General features: G+C 26.9%; 1 protein-coding gene across 1 annotated transcript in view; it reads right to left on the bottom strand.

The window, feature by feature from the left end:
- LOC107447689 (nervous wreck) overlaps positions 1 to 19681 on the bottom strand; it is a gene marked incomplete in the record, with an annotated part of 43840 nt that overhangs the window by 19335 nt on the left and 4824 nt on the right. The window contains 11 exon segments of the mRNA XM_043040113.2: positions 732 to 783; positions 2361 to 2453; positions 2771 to 2917; positions 4354 to 4449; positions 5301 to 5423; positions 10420 to 10548; positions 11864 to 11927; positions 12092 to 12228; positions 14426 to 14570; positions 15294 to 15379; positions 16999 to 17044. Of these exon segments, the coding sequence (XP_042896047.1) occupies positions 732 to 783; positions 2361 to 2453; positions 2771 to 2917; positions 4354 to 4449; positions 5301 to 5423; positions 10420 to 10548; positions 11864 to 11927; positions 12092 to 12228; positions 14426 to 14570; positions 15294 to 15379; positions 16999 to 17044 (1118 nt within the window).

Genomic DNA, 19681 nt, shown 5'->3' on the forward strand with positions numbered 1-19681 from the left:
GAAACACTGCATAAATTTTGTTATTTTAGAGATAGTAATATTTTTTAGCGAAACTGATTCATTAAATTTAATAAATAACTGATTGTATAAATAAAATTCATATTAGTTTCAAAGTCACTAGTAAATTAAGTTTATGGAAATTAAATGAAGTTATAAAAAACAGAAATAAAATTAAATAAAATAGTAATAATAAAAAGTTTCATTTCAGCTATTAAACAATCTGTTAATAAATACAGGGTATCTGCTACAATTTAGATTTTAAAATCCATGACTTTTCATAAATAATTCAAAGAATTTTTCGTGACTTACCGAAAATACTATTTTCTCCACAAAATTTTAAAGAACAGGATAAAAAGATTTATTATTTTATTAGAATATGATTATAAGTGGGGATTTTGTAACAAATTCAGATGTTTGGAACATCAGAGCACTGTGAAATTGGGAAGGAAATGTTAATCTAATTTGTAAATGGAAGTAACAATTGTAGAATAGAAATCTAATTTGTAAATTTCATTTTAAAAATTAGATTTTCGGCAACTTAAATCCATGCCATTCCATTTTTTTTTTTTTTTTTTTGAAAAAATAGTTGAAATTATGACATTTCATGACAAATTTTGTGCAATGTTGAAATCCATGACTTTCCATGATTTTGCATGACTTTCCAAATGCGAAGATACCCTGTAAATATGTTCATATTAGTTCAACATTTTAAATAACCTTAAAATACATACCACCAGCTTCTTTCATAGCTTCTAGACGAGCTTCCGCTTTTTTCTTGCTAGTCTAAAAAATATCTTGGTATATAATATCAACTAAAATTTATATTAATACAAATGCTATTAAAATTATAATATTTATATAGCTAATAAATATATTAAAGAATAAAATTACTAAGAATTATTATTTAAACTAAATTTAAAGATGAAGTATTTAAAATATTGTATAAGACAATCCCATTTCTGTAAAATCTTCTAAGCATGGATAATGTGGGAAAATTTGAAAGAAAAGTTCAGTTTTATGTTCAACTACCAATTGAATTACACGTGAAAAAGGCTAAAGTTAAGAAAAAAAATGGAACTCATGTTCAAATAGGTTATTTAGGCTAGATTATTAAAAGAAAACTTCTTACAACATATATAACAGAAATTTGTTTATATTTATTGTTCAGAGTGATATACAGCTATTTCAAACCTGGAGGGGAGGCAGGGTACTTTATAAAAATCGAGAATTACACAACTGCCTGTACCCAAAAGTGCCAACATACACCACAAGCCGCATTTCCCCATCAAGAACTTCCGCTTCAAAAGTTTTTAAAGTAAAGCTTTTATTTATCGAAAGTAATTTAATGTTACATTTATATTTTCTAAAAATTGTTGCAAATTGTATTCATAGGGGCTCAGAAACAAATTGTTGTTGTTTTATCATAATTTAAGAATTTTGTGATCTACTAGGTGAGCTTGTTAAGTTAGCCACCAAATCTTTTTATTCCAATAAAGAAAAGAACAGTTTAAAATTGCACAAATAGCCAACACCTTTGGTTGAGTGCAATGACATTTCTGGCCATAGAATGCTGTTAAGTTTTAAATTCTTATTACATGTTCTACATTCCTTCCAAGTTTGTAAACAATATACTAAATCACCATAGTCTCTAACAAACAGTAATAACTAAAATTAAACTTATAAGTATGAAAACAAAATTTAATAGTACCAACCACTAAACAAATTATTAATAAAAAGTTCTTTTCCCTTAGTACTAAAGAAAATTAAGATTTCACTGATAGTAAATAACATTTGAAAAAAAAGAGCTTGAATTATCTCAAAATACTGAAAACAAAGTTATAAAAAGCTCATTATACTCATAATTTTTAAATGAAAGAAAAAAGGCTAAAAAAATTAACATATCCGATGTTTAACTGACAAAACTTATAACTTGATAAAAAATAAAGCCCGTTAATCATTTCCCAATAAACGACTTTTAAAGAAAGGATCAATAAATTATATTAATCTTTATCAAACCATAAACTTAATATCTTATTAGTAGACATTCACACATTTTATAAAGTGAATGAAAAAAAATATAAAAAAAAGAGGCTATTATTTATTTATCAATATTTTCTTTTAAATCTTGTGCACATAGTTTGTAAAAATTATTACAAAAAACATGATTTTCAAGTAAGATTTTAGAAATCTTACAACTGTGTCAAAAACAATATTTTGTGTCAGAAACTTTCAAGTATGTAAATAAATTGGAAAATAAACAAAATAGAACAATTCTTAAAAAGAAAAAAACTTTTCAATATTTGGTGATTCGATATTCCAACTAGCATTAGTCAACTATATGATAAATCACATGGTCTTACTTGAGATTTTCGTATGATTTGACGTAATTCATCAATCCTTGCTTCCAGTTCTGCTTGTGGTCCAATCTGATCACTTTGCAAGGTATAAGGAGGCTGGAAAAACAAAATATGAAATTATGCAACACAAATTACACAAATATTAAAAAAATCAATCATTTATAAAATTTCCTTAAAACTTTATAAAAAACATACATACAGATTTAAAAAATATTTAAATATAAGAATATTTAAAAATATTCTATATTTAAATATTGTCTATAAGAATATTTAAATATAAATTAAGAAAAAATATTCTGGTAAATTAGCAGCATGAGTATAGATAAGAACTTTGCACTAAATAAATGAAAAAATTCCATGAGCAGTAGACTAACAAAGTACTACCAAAGCTTGCTAGACAAAAGAGAACTTACCTTGTCACCCGCTTGGGCAAGAAGTTTTCTCAATTCTTCTTTGCTGTCTTTTATAACTCTAACTTCTTTTGTAACACAACTAATCCATCTTCGTGCCTCTTTACTAAGGCATAGAGCTGCATTATGTTCTATGGATAGTTTATTGATCTAAAAATACATATGCATGCATGCATCAAAAACAAATGAATCAACTCTTCGCTAATTCAAAGATTGAATTACATTACAAAAATGTTTGTTTGAAATTTAAATTTCTGTTATTAGTTTTTAAGAAGAAAAATGAAAAATAGAAATATAAAAAGTCAGCATTAAAATTCTTTTTATTCAGCAATATAATTAACAGGCACATGCAAATACAGTTAAAACTAATTTAAATTTCAAAACCTTCGAGTACACCTTCAAAGAAATTTTGTTAAATCTAGAAAATACCAAATTTATCTAAATGTTGAAAGGCTTTTTTTTTATTCCTTATCTTAATACATAAAAGTTAAATTCCAAAAGAAAATTAATAACGTTTTTTGAAATAAAGTGATCAAATATATAATTAAAAGATGCTTCTTAGGCCCGGAGCAATCACCTTTTCCTTAGCACCATGTTTTGAAGACCTTGATATGTTAAGTATCAGCCCCTAACTTTTGAATGGATTTATATTAGAAGACATTGAAGGGTAATCGAGATAGCTCTCAGTAAATTGTTTATGAGAACATTCTATAAGCAATGCTATTTGTTTAAATTTATTCCTATGCTTTCTTAATTGGCATTAACATTATTCAACATTATATATTTATTCAGCATTCATACGTTTAAAATTCTTCTGGTGTCTGTTTGTGGCCTTATTAGTGTAGCTCAAACTAATAAGTGCTAACTTGTGTTATGTTCTTAAATAGTGATTAATGTTAAGAATAACACTTGTGAATAATAAGAGTGTTAAACACATTAAAATTACTATATATATTTGCAGAATATTTCTTTGATCAATGCAGAAAAAAAATGGTTGTTCCTTTAACTTTTAACCAAACGAATTTCAGAAATAGTCCCTATCAAAAGTTTTATTTTAGTATTGCTGCCCTCTTAAAAAAGAGAACATGTTGATTATTATAATCCAATTTTACATATAAATATATTTTTAGTAGCTTGTCTCTAGCTTTTTCAGCCAGTGATAACTGTATTTAAAATCTGAGATAAAACATAAAATTTAAAATATTAACTTTAGTTAAAATAAGGTTGTCTGCATCAAAAGAATAAATATCACACAAAAGCCAGGAAATAAAAAATTATGTCAATTAGAAACATCGAAAAAAAAACATTTTTAAATCTTACATAATTAAAATATAAAACCATTAATTATGTAATGAAAATTTATGAAGCAAAAAATGTCATGTTTCATACACTATATCTTTTAACTTTTTCCTATACTGCTAAAATGAACACTATACTCTCTCATTCACTCTAAGCTTAATTTTATACACTCTCATACACACTAGTTTAAAAAAATGATTTTCCTAAAGGCTACAAAATTATACATTTTAACTATACAAGATGGCATACATATTTATATAATTTTTTACAAAAACTATAGTACTTACTTTATCATTATCACAAGGTTCAAAATCATATAAAATTTTCTGGGATAAAACAGAATTATCATGGAAAAAACTCTCCATTGTATACTGTTTAGATGCCTAAAAAGTAGAAATGCCAGTAAAAACTATAATACCTTTTCAATCTTAAATAAAGAAATAAAGCAATTGAATATTTAGCATTACCACAAAGCATGAAATAAAATATTTCTTAAATTATGCATTAGATACATTTGTTTAGGTAAAAATGAATAAAATGTAAGAATTCACAGTTAAAACAAACCAATAAGAAAAAAGTCACCCACTCTTCAAGACACAAATAGGTACATATGACACCTAAAAGCTTAAATGTAGTGCTTTATATGAAATATAATACACATACCTATACCATAATATTCCCTAATTCTATAATAAATGGTAGTAGATATTAGAGATATCTTTTAATTTTTATTACCAATTGCAAGAATAATAAAAATATTAAAAAAGAAAAACATTTAATAAAATAACATTTAAATATAATAAATAATTATTTATGGTAGTCAGTTTTTATCAATTATTTGCCATCACTCTTAGTAATATCATGAACAAAAAAATTTTTTTATTGTATTTGAGTTGAATCATACAAAATAAAACATTCATATACAGCAAATATGTTAATGTAGAAATCGTAGTTTTGTAAGATAATTTTACCAATGGAAACAAATTTTCTAACTAATAAATGTTATAATTAATCTTTAATAGCATCACCTTATAATTTTAGATTCAATTATTCATACCATTTTCTTTTTTAGATTTTATGTAAGTTTGCAATAAACAGTCTAAAGGAAGATTGATTAACATTTGCTGCTAATAAAAATAAATATGAGAAAGACAAATATTTCTTTTAAATATGTAAAAAAGATCTATTTTTAAAAATTCCACACGTAATAATAAAATGACAGTAATGTAATTACCTTATTAGCTTGTTCTTGAACTATGCTAAATGAAGATTGGCAAGCTGCACATGTTAACAATTCTGTGCGAGCAATCAGCAGAATATATTCTTTAACTTTATCATAAATATCACAATCAGCATACTAAAAGTATAAAAAGTTACTTTCTATATTAAACTAACTAAAAATTGAAGTAACAAGAAATATAATAAAATAATTTATAAACAACCCTTTTCATTCAATTTTCAAGTATCAATATAAAATCGAGATTAAAGTTTATGTCTAGTAATAAAAGTAATAAAATATTTTTACATTTGTGTTTGTACTAATTGAGTAAATAAGATGCAAATGTTGATACGGAGAGCAGGTTCCAAAAATGTAAGAAAACAGAAGAGCGCCAAAACATTGATAAAAGCGTGACTAAGTGTGCACTTGGCGAGGATTCCTTTTACATTGGGGGTTACCCTTTCTTTAGGAGTCAGTTGAACTGCAGCCTTAGTGATCGAAAATGATGGGAAAGCAATTGGGATCATTCTAAGCAAGTTTTTTTTTTTCCCTAGTCACTTCCTTTCAGATAAATACTTTTTATCTGAAGTTTCAAAATTCTATGAACTTGGTAAAAATTAATCACATAAAAATTTAAATACTCTGAAATATAATTTCATGAAAGTAATTTACTAAATATTTATGAAAATTTCGGCTTAAAAAAAAAGAGAAAAAAAAGAAAGAAAAAAAAACACTTCTAAGCAGGCTTTTGTCATCTGAGTTGATCATGAAGGTTAAGGCTCCACAGTTTTGAGACCAATCGTATGACCAGGCCAATTTTGTCAATGTTTGACTGCTCACTGCCGATTAAACTTAGACAAGCTGTAGGCATTAATCTGAAACTGTGTGAGCGACTATCTACCACCAAAGACACTTACAATTTATAACTACTTTTTTTTAAAAAAAATCTTACCAATTGCAGATGTTTTTCTATTTCTATAATCAGTAGAATACTATTTTTAATTCCTTTTTATTAATACATTTTTCAATTAATGAAACTATAAGAAACTTTGCACCATTTTGTAAAAGAGAGAATATTTTCACTACATTAATTCATGCATTTTTCTATTAATAAAGTATTATCAAACAGCAAACCAGTGTGTTCTCAAATGAAGGCTTTTTTTTTTCTTTATTCTATTATTGTATTCTTCTATTATATACTGCACTATGTGACAATATTTGTTTCAAAAAGTTCCCTTACAAAAATTTACAGTGTTTTTGATGTTTACATGAGGTTATTTTGATGTTTTAAGGCTGATTTGAAGTTAGCAACAAAAACAACCGTAAGGAATATACCTCACAAGGTGCATAATGAAGGTGTGTGAAGTTGTTTTCTTTTCCCTTAAGATTGTTTTGAGGTTGATTGAAATTAACTTTGTAGCAACCTGTTGAGGGTGGTTGTTTGAAGAAGAAAAGATTGTTTTTTACTTTAAATTGTTTTGATGTTAAGTTAAAAGCACTTCATATCAACCTTCTGAGGGAGATTGTTTTGAAGGTGTACAGGTTATTTTTTTCCACCTCAAGTTGTTTTGAGGTTGATTTAAATCTTCTTTGAAGCAGCTAGCTGAAGGTGGTTGTTTTGAAGATGTACAGGTTATTTTTTTTTTTACACTTCAAGCAAATGAAGTGCATTTGAGGTGTGAATAATTTCACCAGATTTCAACTAAAGGTATTGATGTGTACTAAGTTTTTCTTTCAAACTTAAGGTTGTTTTGAGGTTGATTCAAATCTACTTCACAGCAACCCCCCATATTTGGCTGTTTTGAAATTATTAAGGATAATTTTTGCTGCACTTCAAGCAATGAAGTACAGAAGCGTCACTCACATCAGCCCTTGTAAGGATAATTTTTTTCTTTCAAATCATAACGTGGTAAGCCGTTCTGATTTGTATGAATTTTAAGGTGTGAATCCACATCCTAATTATTTTTATCTATATTCACATCCATTGGTATTTTTAAATTTACAGTTTTGGGAAAAGTGAGATTGTATAAACCCAGGATAAACCATGAAGTATCAAATGCTTAAAAAAATAATTTTAAAATATCAAAATGTAAACAAATTTATGCAGGATAACTTCTCAACTGCATAATCCTTAGAAATACTCCCATAATTTGTTTGCATTTTGAAATTTTGAAAAAGAAATTCAGCATTTTAAACTTCATGGTTACTACATGGCTAAACTAGGTTTCCTAGAACTAATTTTTTTTTTTTTTACTTTAAATTACTAATGTAGTTGAAAGAGAATTTGAAACCGCCTGGCTTTGCAAAGTGTAAAAACTTAACTAGCTTTTCTTCATATGCCCTGGTAAGGAACAGTGGAGAAGTGTCGTTTGCATCAACCCATGCAAGGAAATTTTTAATTTATGAATAATGGGGGATGCAAAAAAATATTGCACTCGAATTTGGAGGTTCAAACAAAAACTTGATTGATGAGTGTTTTCACGGTTAAATATATCTCTGAATTCGCAGAACATCTCCAAAATTCGCGAGTTTTTTGCATCTTGTGTGATACTAAGTCATAAAGTAGTAAACTCTTATTGATTAGTATGACTTGCTACATGTCAGTCTAGATACTAGATATTTTTCTAATTTGAGCCCATAAATATTTATATGGATTTATTAAGCGTGCATTAAATTTTGTTGAAATTAGTGGGCTATGCAATATGTTAAAATTTAACTAGTATTGCCCCACATAATTTGATTATTTCAACGTGCATGATTACGCTGAAATCGAATGTCATTCTTAGTGGCTTAAAAATCATGTATGAAAGTTTTACAACAGAAAAGGATATCTAAAAGGCTAAAAAGCAATTAACAATATATGTCGCCCATTTACTTCATATCAATTATCATTCAAGGAAACCCATTAACATAGGTAGTGCTAATTTTATAATAAAAACACAACACGCAGTACTTTTTCAAAAATAAATTTTAAACTTTCAGAATAAATATAAGCCATTTTAACCATGTCGAAAAGGTCATTTGCAGTCATTTCCAGCGATGTGATAAAGAGTGAATGCCTGATCGGATTACACATCGTGTCTAGGTGTCTTATTAGAAACCCACTAAACGTCACCGACAGCTCTAGTACAGTTTTAACAATCAAACATTTAATATCTTAAATTATGTAACTTTTAAAAAATAAATTTCAAAGTCTTCTTATATCGCATTGTCTGCTGCCCTTCCCAAATCACACTGTAGCCCATCAACCTCTTCTTGAAGAATGAAAAAAAAACTCTAACCTTTATTAAAAATGCTTGCTTAATTGTTGAATTAAATTAATTTTCTAGATCCTTGTCGCATACAACGTTAAGTTTGATTTCTATGATTTTAAACGGTTTGTTTAGTCAATAACTTTTATAAAATCTTCACATTTTCCTGCCGTGATTAGATCTGCAGGTACATTAAAAATGAATAAATAAAATAAGAGAAAGAAAGAAAAAATGACTAGTATAATGATTAACTCTTTGCCTTTCTTGATATGATCATTTTGAGTTATGTCATAACTACATGTTACTGCACATCACAATTATTATGTTTTTGAGTATACATGGAAAAAGAGGATGTACTTGAAATGTTACCCCCTCACCACCAAATATATTTTAATATTAATAGTCTGGACCTTATCCCACCTTAGAGCAGATCTCAAAACTTTTTTGTAATCACATTAAAACTTAAGATTTATATTGGCGATTTAAGACTTATATTATATGGACTTCATAATTTAATGTTTCATATATTTTTAGGAAATTAAAAAAAAAAAATTCTATTCAAGTCTTTCATTTTTATTTTTAATACAAGTTCTTGTAAGAGTATATTAATGTTTGAAAAGTTAATGTTTTAATCATTGGGGGTCACAATTTAAATTATAAAATATTGTGTCAATATCTTTAGATTTCTAACTACTTAATTATTTTATTTGAATTAACATGCTTCACAAATTAAGTTAATTTGTACAAATTTCCTATCTACTTTTACATTGTCATTTATAGGTTCGATTAAGCAAGATCAAAATGGAAAGTTGAACTACCAACATAATGGAACTGGACAAATTCATGAAATTCTAACATATGTTTCATGCCTAAACATAATTTATTTTTTTTTTAAAAATATAGTGCATTTCTTTTGAGACAATAAATGATAGCTTCCAGTTCAAATATGACATGCAGGGTTAAAAAATAATCACCTTAGGTTATAAAAAGAAAGCACTTCAATAGCTGTGAGGTTGTGATTTCCACTCACTACAACCTTGGTCAAAACATATGAAAGAGATAATAAACAACTTTTTTGAAATATTTAACACCTTGGGTATTCTATGTGGTGTTTAATTTTATATTAGATAAATGCTGTTAATTATCTATTTAACATGTTTGACAAGGTTGTTATAGGTGCCCACTGTAACCTCATTTCTACCTGAGGTGTTTTATTCACACACTTTTCAGATATTGTTAATTATTAACTTTAAGTATTTTATTTTATACTTCATAGAAGATGTTAATTATCTACCTAAAGAGAGTAGCAAGGTTCTAATAGATGCATGACATAGCCTCATTTCTACCTGAGGTGCTTTAATTATCTTTACACCTATTGTAAGTTATTATTTATCACCTTTAGGTCGGAAAATTATATCCTAAGGTGTTATATTATTAACTTAAAGTAGAAAATTAACAATTTCAAATAAGTATAAAAATAAAACACCTCAGGTAGATATGAAGTAAAACTATGTCTAATTTCAACCTGAGCAAATATAACTCACTTAAACATCAAAAGCACTTTTAAAAAAACCTCATTTCTATCTCAAAAACATAATTTTTTTGTAAAGGATGTTTTGTGTAATGGTTTTATTTATTTTTCCATTCAAAGTTTTTCATACAGCAGGGCAGTGATTCTATAAGTGGGCATTTTTTTTCTCATCCAGTTACTTTACACGTTTTCACTATTAATGAAATTCTATGAAATTGTTTGGCATTGTTTCTTTGAGAACCCATTTTTTTAATCACTAATATTTTTGTTTAATGCAACAGATAAAAAAAAAATCGAATTACACAAAATATAATCATTTATTATGAAAAAACGAAAAAATCAAGAACAATACCTGTACTAAATCAGGAAGATCATTTTCATAATATTTAGTCTGATGAGCATTAGCTGCAATTAAGGCTAAAACATAATCATTACGAGCTTTAGTAGCTTGAATGTCACATGCCTCACGACGAAATGAAAACTGAAAAATATTAAATGATTAATATATTAGAAAATATAACAATATTAAACATTTTCATAATGTCTATCACTATATAATGAAGTACATTTCTAATTTTTATAATTTCATTCTTAAGCTAGAACAGCTAAGGAAATATATATAAATATAAAATTTGTGCCAAATTTTTTTAAAAAGAAAACTGCCATTTTGAAACAGATGTTAAAATTTTTAAAATTTTAAATTTTTATTCATGCAGGAGATACAAAGCTTAAAATAAGCATAAATTGTAGTTAGATTTTTTTTTTTATTAAAGTTACATAATTCAATTAATTGGGTCTATTAAATTCATACCAGAAATCAAAGGGCTAAATTCTCATAAATAAATTTTAAATAGCTTGTTCAAAAACAGTTATACATTTTAAGTATTAAAAAATAGTCTACTTTTTAAACAATATAGCGTTGAAGACTACACTTGGCATCAAGTAAATGATTTAAATTTTAAGTGTAAAAAGTTTCTAAGAATGCAAACAAAAAAACATGATGTGAAAGAAAAAATTCATCATTTAACCTAAACAAAAAAAAAAGGTGATATATATATATTTATACTTAAACTGAGCTAATGATACAGAAAATACAAATTGAAACGCAGGTATTCACCATCATTATAAAACTAAAATCTAAAATGTATAAATATTTGACAAAATCCTATATATTTACTCTTACGCAAGTGAAACAAAATTTGATTGAACTAAAAACCAGTTTCTTAAGACAACTGAATTGATTTTTCTTCAATAAATTAAATTAATCATTTAAAAATTAAGCTTGATTGGATCATTTTTGATCAATCACAGCTCAGACACACTTGTCTTTAAAGGTGGAGAGAATTTATGAGAAGAAAGGGAGATTAATTTATAATAAAGTAAATCGAAAACTCATCTGGAATGAACGTAGAAACAAAACAAAAAATTTAGCATTAACTTTAATTTTAACAAAACAGTTTTGAAATTAAAAATTTTAAGAGTTCAAATAAAACTTAAATAATAGATTACAGAAAACACAGACAATCAGACAGACAGAAAAAATTTTCAAGTAATAATTTCTCTCCTAAATCACCACTAATATTATTTGATAATTTTTTTTATTAGGTGAAGAAAGCAAATATTATATGCAACCAAATTAAAATGTGTTATCCTTCACCTTAGGTTTTACTTAAACATATGTGTTGAACTCTAAAAAAAATTGCTTTGAACTTCAAGTGTTTCAAAAAGTTCGAAACACAGAAAAGAATATCAATTGCATAAGGGTGTTTTTACATACAATACAGCAAATTTCATACCTTTGCACTATTTTTTTGTAAGGATGATATAGACTGAAATATTCGTCCTTTTTTTCTTCTAAGTCTGATCCATGGCAAGACATAGGTATAAAAAACTTACGAATAAATAATGAATATTAAATAATTTAAACTAATGTTGACAAATTATTTCTCTCATAAACATATATCTCATTAACATTTCTCTTACATTTATGTCATTCAAACATGCAAATATTCATAAAAGCTTACTTTTCATCAGCATCATGAGCTTTTTCTCTTGCATCGTGTGCCATGTGTTCTTCTTCAAAATAAAGCTTTTTAGTTTTATCTATTTCAACTATGCAAGTTTGAATCTCCTCATGCATTTTACGCAAGTTTTCAAAACACTAGAAAAATATAAGTATATTTTACACTTGATGAAATTTCGTAAAATTTTTAAATGCCAGACAATAATTTTTGACCAAATTTTGATTGTGTCTCTAAATAACCATCAATATAAAGAAAATATTAAAACACAAGATCTCAAAAATAATAATCTAAATAATTAAAACAGATAAATAGTTTTATGAAGGAGATATTTTCAGTTAAAAGTAATTGTAATGAATAATTTAAATTAATTTGATCTCCAATGTTTTATGTAAAATTATACTCATAGGAAATTCAATTCAAAAATTATACTTGTGATCTTTCAAATGACAAATTCATTCCCTCTTTTAAATTTGCATGCAACAAAAATAATTATACATTACATTTAAGGAAAATTAACTGGTAGCAAAAGACAAATTTTTAATGTTTTAACAAAATATTTTATAAACAAGATAAAAATTAAGTGCTATAACAAGAGAAATTAAGAAAATTAAGTCACTGGTCTGAAGGGTCAGTAAATAAAAGATATTACTAGTCCATACACATTTTCACTGTTCCATTTATCCTATTAGGTTGTTATTTTTTTTAAGAAATTTAAATGAAAATTTAGAATTCAGAGAATGCATAATGCAATGATTCTGATGAAATAAAAGTTATTTAGTGATAGAAACACATACTCAAATGTGAAATTAGAAATCAAACAAACTAAAACCAATTGCATCAAAAATTCTACACTGCTGGTCCAGAGGACCAGCAATCAACATACAAGGTTTTGATTTATATTATTATACCATATATCATAACTATTTAATGAAGTGTCCTGTGAAATTTTAATAGTCACAGACGATTAACACTCTTTAAATTGTTTTACTGATATGAAGTATTTCAGTTTACATTATCATATCATAACATTGGATTATTATATCATTACTATTTTATAATGATCCCTGTGAAATTCTAAAAGCCTCAGACCAATAGATCACAGTAAGTCATGAGCCATGCTTAAAATAATATTTTATGAGTTTTAATGAAATAAGTCCAACACTGCTTTTTTTATGAATACAAAATCAATATACAAATACTATTCGGAGAACCACGGTGGTTTTGGGGATAAAGCGCTCACCTCCCAATGAGGGGACCTAGGTTTGAATCCCAGTGATGACTAGTTGATATGAATTCTGCTCTTGGCTCGCACCTGTCACAATACTAACTAAAAATATTCTTAGAGGTGGACAGATCATGGGTTAGAATCCCCTTATCGTCGGACTAACTGTAGGTGGTTTTAGTGGTTTCTTCTCAATGTAATGCAAATTAGTTCCATCAAAAAGTCATCCACAAAGCATAAATGGTACAAAGGCTAGTTTGTACCAATAATTGATCCAGAAGCTCCCTTGTCTTCTGGGTTGGGTTCAAAATTACAAGGTTATGGAGTTCATTCAAATTTGTTAACTTAGAATTGGGTCAGTTGTTCAACACTGGTTATAAATAACATCTAAAATACTATTTGGAATATAAAAAATAAATTCAAAGCATTTTAAAAGAATTTCTCTGAATGACTACAGCCACTACAACGATACGATAAAGTAAAAAAATTGGAAAGTTATATGCAATGCCCTGCTATCAAACAACATTTGAAAATAAATACTTAGAAAAAGTTAGTATAAGACGGAAGTTAAAAATAAAATTTATTATTTAAATAATTTAAAAATTAAATCTTTTAGTATTGAAACTAAAATAATAAGCCAACCCATAATTAAAGTATAATGAATTGTAAAACGCATAAATGGTACTTAAGATACAAAAATGAATTTCAGAACAGTGTTACATCGTATTCAAGTTTCAGTTTTGGAAGAGGTTTAATATTTTTTAAAGGAATATATTTATTATAATTTAGAGACTTAATTTTTTTCCTTATCACAACCTTCTAACACTATGGAAGTAAAATCTTTTTTAACATACTAATTCATTAAAACAAAATAAGATTATCTGTAATATTAATAAACTATACCATTTTCAGGTTTGTGTAAAATTCTTTTTACAAACAAACTGAAAACAATAATCGACAAAGATACTGCTACTTATAAAAGTTTGATTTTAAACATAATTTTACAGAAAGATAAGGGGGAAACGAAACAAAGTTTAAAAACAAAAATTGTAAATAATAAGTCACAAAACTATAATTTATATTTTAAAAATTATAAAAAGAAAATATTATACCTTTTTAGCTACTTGTAGTTTATACAGCCTTAATGATTTAGCACCTTCAGAAACCTGTTGTTGATATACTTCAGCTGCAGCTAACCTAGCTTTTGCAATTTTCTCAGTTTCATCAAGCATTGATTTCCAAACACCATAAACAGTGCTAAATAAACACACAATATAATCAGATGAGCATATTAAAATTCAATGGTTATAAATATGTCAGTGCTGAGAATTCAGCAACTTCTCATGCGTATGTAAAATGTTTGAAAAATAATTTCTGATTAATATTTTTTTTAGCTAATATAAATTACAATAGTTGTCACAGTTAACTTGTTTTTAGAATGAAACTTCAATTTAAATAATAAAGGCTTCTTAGTGGTTCAAACTAAAATCAGGATATTTTTTGGCACAATACATACATGAAGACTATTTTTAACTACTATTGTAAAGTAATTTTAAGAAGGGAAACAAAGGACTAAAAAATAACTCCAATAACTAACAATTGCCTACTCTGCATTGAAAATTTCATCTTGTGCAACTTCATTTGTGGATTAAAAAATAAATCGATAAATCAAAAAAAAAAAAAAATTTAACATCAAAATTATCTTTAAGAAATAGTTGGAAAAGAAGTGTACACTAATTTATACTTTCCTTCTTATCACCTTTCAAAATATTTAGAGACAATAAATTTGAAAGCAAAAAGTAAATTAACAAATTTATTTCCTTTATTTGGACAATAAGCAATAGTGTAAAAAATTTTACATTGCCTAGCAATATTTTTACACCAATAAGTTTAAAAAAATATATTTGCTAATGAGTATTATTCCGACTTTAAAAGTGGGTAATACTTTTTAATTAATTTTAAAGCAATTGTATAACTTACTTGCTAGTATCACCATCCTCTGACTTTCCATCTGGTACAGTTGGTCCTTTCTTTTGCAAATGAGATGTTGCAAGTTTTAGCAGAGCCTATGAAACAATTTAAAATAATCATATCCAATCACGTGTAGCAATTAATGACAGAATTAATTAGAAATGATGAAGAAAAAATTTTTATTTAGTTATAGAAAAACGTAAAAATATTACAGCATATTCAATAAGTACAATAGTTTCATCAGAAATATATATGTATACATTGATGATTACTTTTTAAATTTCAAAATTAAAAAGTAATTAAATTAATATTTGTTTTTGTATTACAAACTACAAATTTTGTGAAAAGGTATAAAGTAAGAACAGATATAAAATCTGATTTATTTATTACTGTGATTATTTACCATGATATGTTAATTTCTACCATCTATTTTTCTAATTTCATAATAGAACTTATTTAACATAAATTAAGAAATTTCAAAAATACTATAATTTAAAATGTTACTACAAATTTTTTTAAATACTTATTAAGAATATTTTCGATTAATTAATAGAATAAATAATCACCAATATGAATTTAATTATTATAAAACATTTTCAAAATTGAAGACATTATTAAAAATTATTATTAAAATACAACAAAAAGCAGAAGTGTAAAAGCTATCGCAAGGACAAAATAAATATAGGTAGTAAAAAGAAGTGCACTTCTGTGATAACTTTTTATCAGAAACATTCAAAAAATTAAAAAATTTATGTGTTGACTTATAGTTAAGAATGTGCTATGAAAAAAAGGCCTTCTAAAATACTACAACAAATTTTAAAAGTAAGACCCTATTTTCAAAGTGATCTAACTTTCTTAAAAGGTACATAATTATTATAAAGTTTTACCTAGCATATAGTTATCCTTAAACAGTGAAGCCAATAAGTTATCTAAAATTTACTTAATCGAAAAACTGTACACTAAATGTTTTCTCAACATGAAAACAGACAAAACAAACATAATTCTTTTTTCAAAAATCAAACTTTTTGAATGGTTACCAATTTCATCAACAATATTTTTCTTCATTCTGTTGCCTTTTCCACTTTCTTAATGAATTCAGATTTATTATAAATACTTATTAACTTTTTAGAGCTAGTTCTAAATCACTTTATGTCAAAATAACAACTCTATACATTATTTATCAAAGAACTTGCTAACAGCTATGAAAGAACAAAAACCTTCAACAAAAATACAACTGTTCAGATTCAAATATTTCTTAAAGCAAGCAATATAAGTGAACTTCTTCAAAAATTTTGCAGTTTAACAGTATTTTGGCATTAAATAACAAGTAGGAAAGTACTTTTTTAATATGAGAGAACAACAAAGACTTACACAAACTTAGCTTGAAGTCAATAAATAAATCAGAAAATAAGAACACAAACAAAAAAAAATATCAACAATATCAATGAAAAGTTGTTTTTGTAAAAATGTGCTGTTAATAAAGTTATCTGAAAAGATTTTGGTTAATGACATTCTAAAAAATATTTAAAAGATAGTTGAAAGTTACAATATAGATTGGAATACAAAAATAAAGGTCAGAAAAGAAAGTTTTGCAGAAATTTTCTTAATGGTCAATTATAAAAACCAATTCAATGTCTTACTTTAAAGAATATACCAGAAAATAGTCTTTATAAGAAATTTACAACTCTTTATTTTAATAGTAAAAATTCATTACCTGAGCATAATCTTTTTCAATAACAGCACGCATTTTAGAAAAATTTCTGAAAATAATTAGAAACGAAATTAATAATTTCAACAAAAGTACATATATACTTACTATACACAATAACTTAAAATTAGACAGATAATGATAGTTAATATAGATTTAGATAATTACCATCTCTTTTTTTTAATTCGAAGAAAAATAAATAAATAAACATTTTAGATTTTACTTAACACTATGTAAAACAGCAAGTTTGTTTTTAAGATGAGCACAAAATTACTGTGTAATCTCAAGAGCAAAGCATACAAGTGAGTATTATAATAGATAAATTAAAACGTGTAAACAAATTATTGGTATTAGTGGTTATTCCAGACTTTTTGAGAAAAATCCATATGTATGTAAGAAATCTACTTAGAATTTTGTTAATTTTTGAGATTAAAGTTCTAATCTGACTTTTTGTAAAATTGTAAAGAATTCTGCTTATATAATATTTTATATAATAATTATAATTCTAAAATTCTACTTTTCTGAATTTTTGGTGATAAGTTCCTATTTTTGTTTGGAAAAAATGCAAAAGAAGTCTTAACTTCAAATTTCATGGAATTTTGAATGGAAAATTTTGAATTACAGATGTCATTAACTCCATGTACATAAAGAAAAGTTTTGTGAGGAGTCGGTTCTCATGATGCTTTTGAGCAGGGTCTGTAATTACAATAAATAATTTTGTGAATAATCTATTTTTTCAATAAATTATTTCGTGAAAAAAAGTTTTTAACAATTAAAAATTTGATAAAGGCTTAACGGGAAAAATTTCTTCTTAAATGGCCCCTGAATATAGATATATCAGGAAAAAAAATAATTCTTATATATAAGCTATTAGAAATTAAATATATGCATCCTGTATTTGACTAAAATGTACAGTTGAACCTGTTTATCTCGAACCTGCTTATCTCGAAAACCTGTATTTCTCGAAATTTCTTAGTTTCCCAAAATTAATGATTTAATTTTAATGTATTTTTCCAAGTTTATTACGAAAAAATTTCTTTCAAAACCTGTGTTTCTCGAAGTTTGAAGGAGAATGTACATCATCGTAACCGATGCCTGGACAGCAGGACTTGTTCAAACAAGCTACATTAGAAGAACCGAAAAATTCCCTAGCCCCATGGGAAGTAAGAATGAGCAGATTGGGGGGTCGTTTCTTGGAATTTCCGGTTACTATCGTCACACTCTCCAATTGAGTGTATTCGGACAATGAAAAGTTGATTGATGAGGGGGGCGTCACCACTGGGCATCAGTTTCCACACATGGATAAGAACAACACAAAGAGAAATTCATTTTATCAGTAGAATTTTTTAGGAGGTCGTTGGTTTGAGCGATTTAGTCTTTTTTAAAACATTGTTCAATTGAATTTTCATTAAGTATGGCAGGGGCTAAACGTAAATTGAATGTTCTCTCCATTGAAGAAAAAATGAAGATTTTAACATTCTTGGACGGAAATCCATTAATGAAAAAAAATGAAGTTGCGGTGAAGTTCGGGTTACCAGCAAGCACTCTTTCTACAATTATAAGAATCGAGAAGCTGTGGAGCAAAAATTTCATAGCAGCAACAAGAATGCGAAAAAAAGCCGAAAATGCACTTTTCCGGACGTGGATGAATGTGTTTTAAAATGGTTTACACAATGCAGGAGCAGCGGTATTCCTATCAGTGGACAAATAATGCAACAAAAAGCTGAGGATTTTGCTAAAGAGCTTGGCCATGAAGATAATTTTAAAGGCAGTAACGGATGGCTAGAAAGTTTTAAAAATAGGCACGGTATTATTTTTCGAAAACTTTGTGGTGAAAGTGCCTCTGTTCCGGAAAGTGTATGCGAAGACTGGATTAAAAAACATTCCTGATTTAGTGAAAGGCTATGAGCCAAAAAAATATTTTCAATGCTGACGAGACAGGACTGTTTTATCAATGTTTGCCAGACAAAACTGCTATGTTTACAGATGAAGCATGCAGGGGAGGAAAACAAAGTAAAGCTCGTTTGACATTGCTCTTAGCTGCAAAAGAAACAGGAACAGAGAAACTTCCTCCTCTCATGATCGGAAGCTCAGAAAAGCCTAGATGCTTTTCTAAAGTAAAATCCTTCCCTTTTCCATACAAAGCAAATAAAAAATCTTGGATGACGAGTGAAATCTTTGGAAATTGGTTAAAGTCCTTAGACAAATCCATGCGATTAAAAAAAAGAAAAATTATTCTTTTTATAGACAACTGTAGTGCGCATAACAATCTGCCTGAACTGAAAAATGTTTGTGTTAAGTATTTTCCCGCAAACACCACCTCAAAGCTTCAACCTATGGATCAGGGAGTAATCAGAAGTTTTAAAGTTAACTACAGAAAACAGTTGATCCGCAAACTCGTAGATGCAATTGATGAAGGAAGTACCCTTCCCAAGATAAATGTACTGGATTCTATCAGAATGACAGACCACGCATGGAGAAATGTAACACAGAAGACCATTCAAAATGGTTTTAAAAAAGCTGGGTTTAAGAATGAGCGTGAAGAAGAGATGGGGATTATTGAAGAAGAGACTGAAATTTCCGAAAAGGAAGCTGAGGAAACTTATATCCCTGATGAAGAAATGATCGAAATAAATTCACAAGATTGGAATGCAATAAAATCTGGATTAAAAGTGAACATTTCCTTTGA

The sequence above is a fragment of the Parasteatoda tepidariorum genome, chromosome 3 (assembly GCF_043381705.1).
Source record: "Parasteatoda tepidariorum isolate YZ-2023 chromosome 3, CAS_Ptep_4.0, whole genome shotgun sequence".
Taxonomy (NCBI): Eukaryota; Metazoa; Arthropoda; class Arachnida; order Araneae; family Theridiidae; genus Parasteatoda; species Parasteatoda tepidariorum.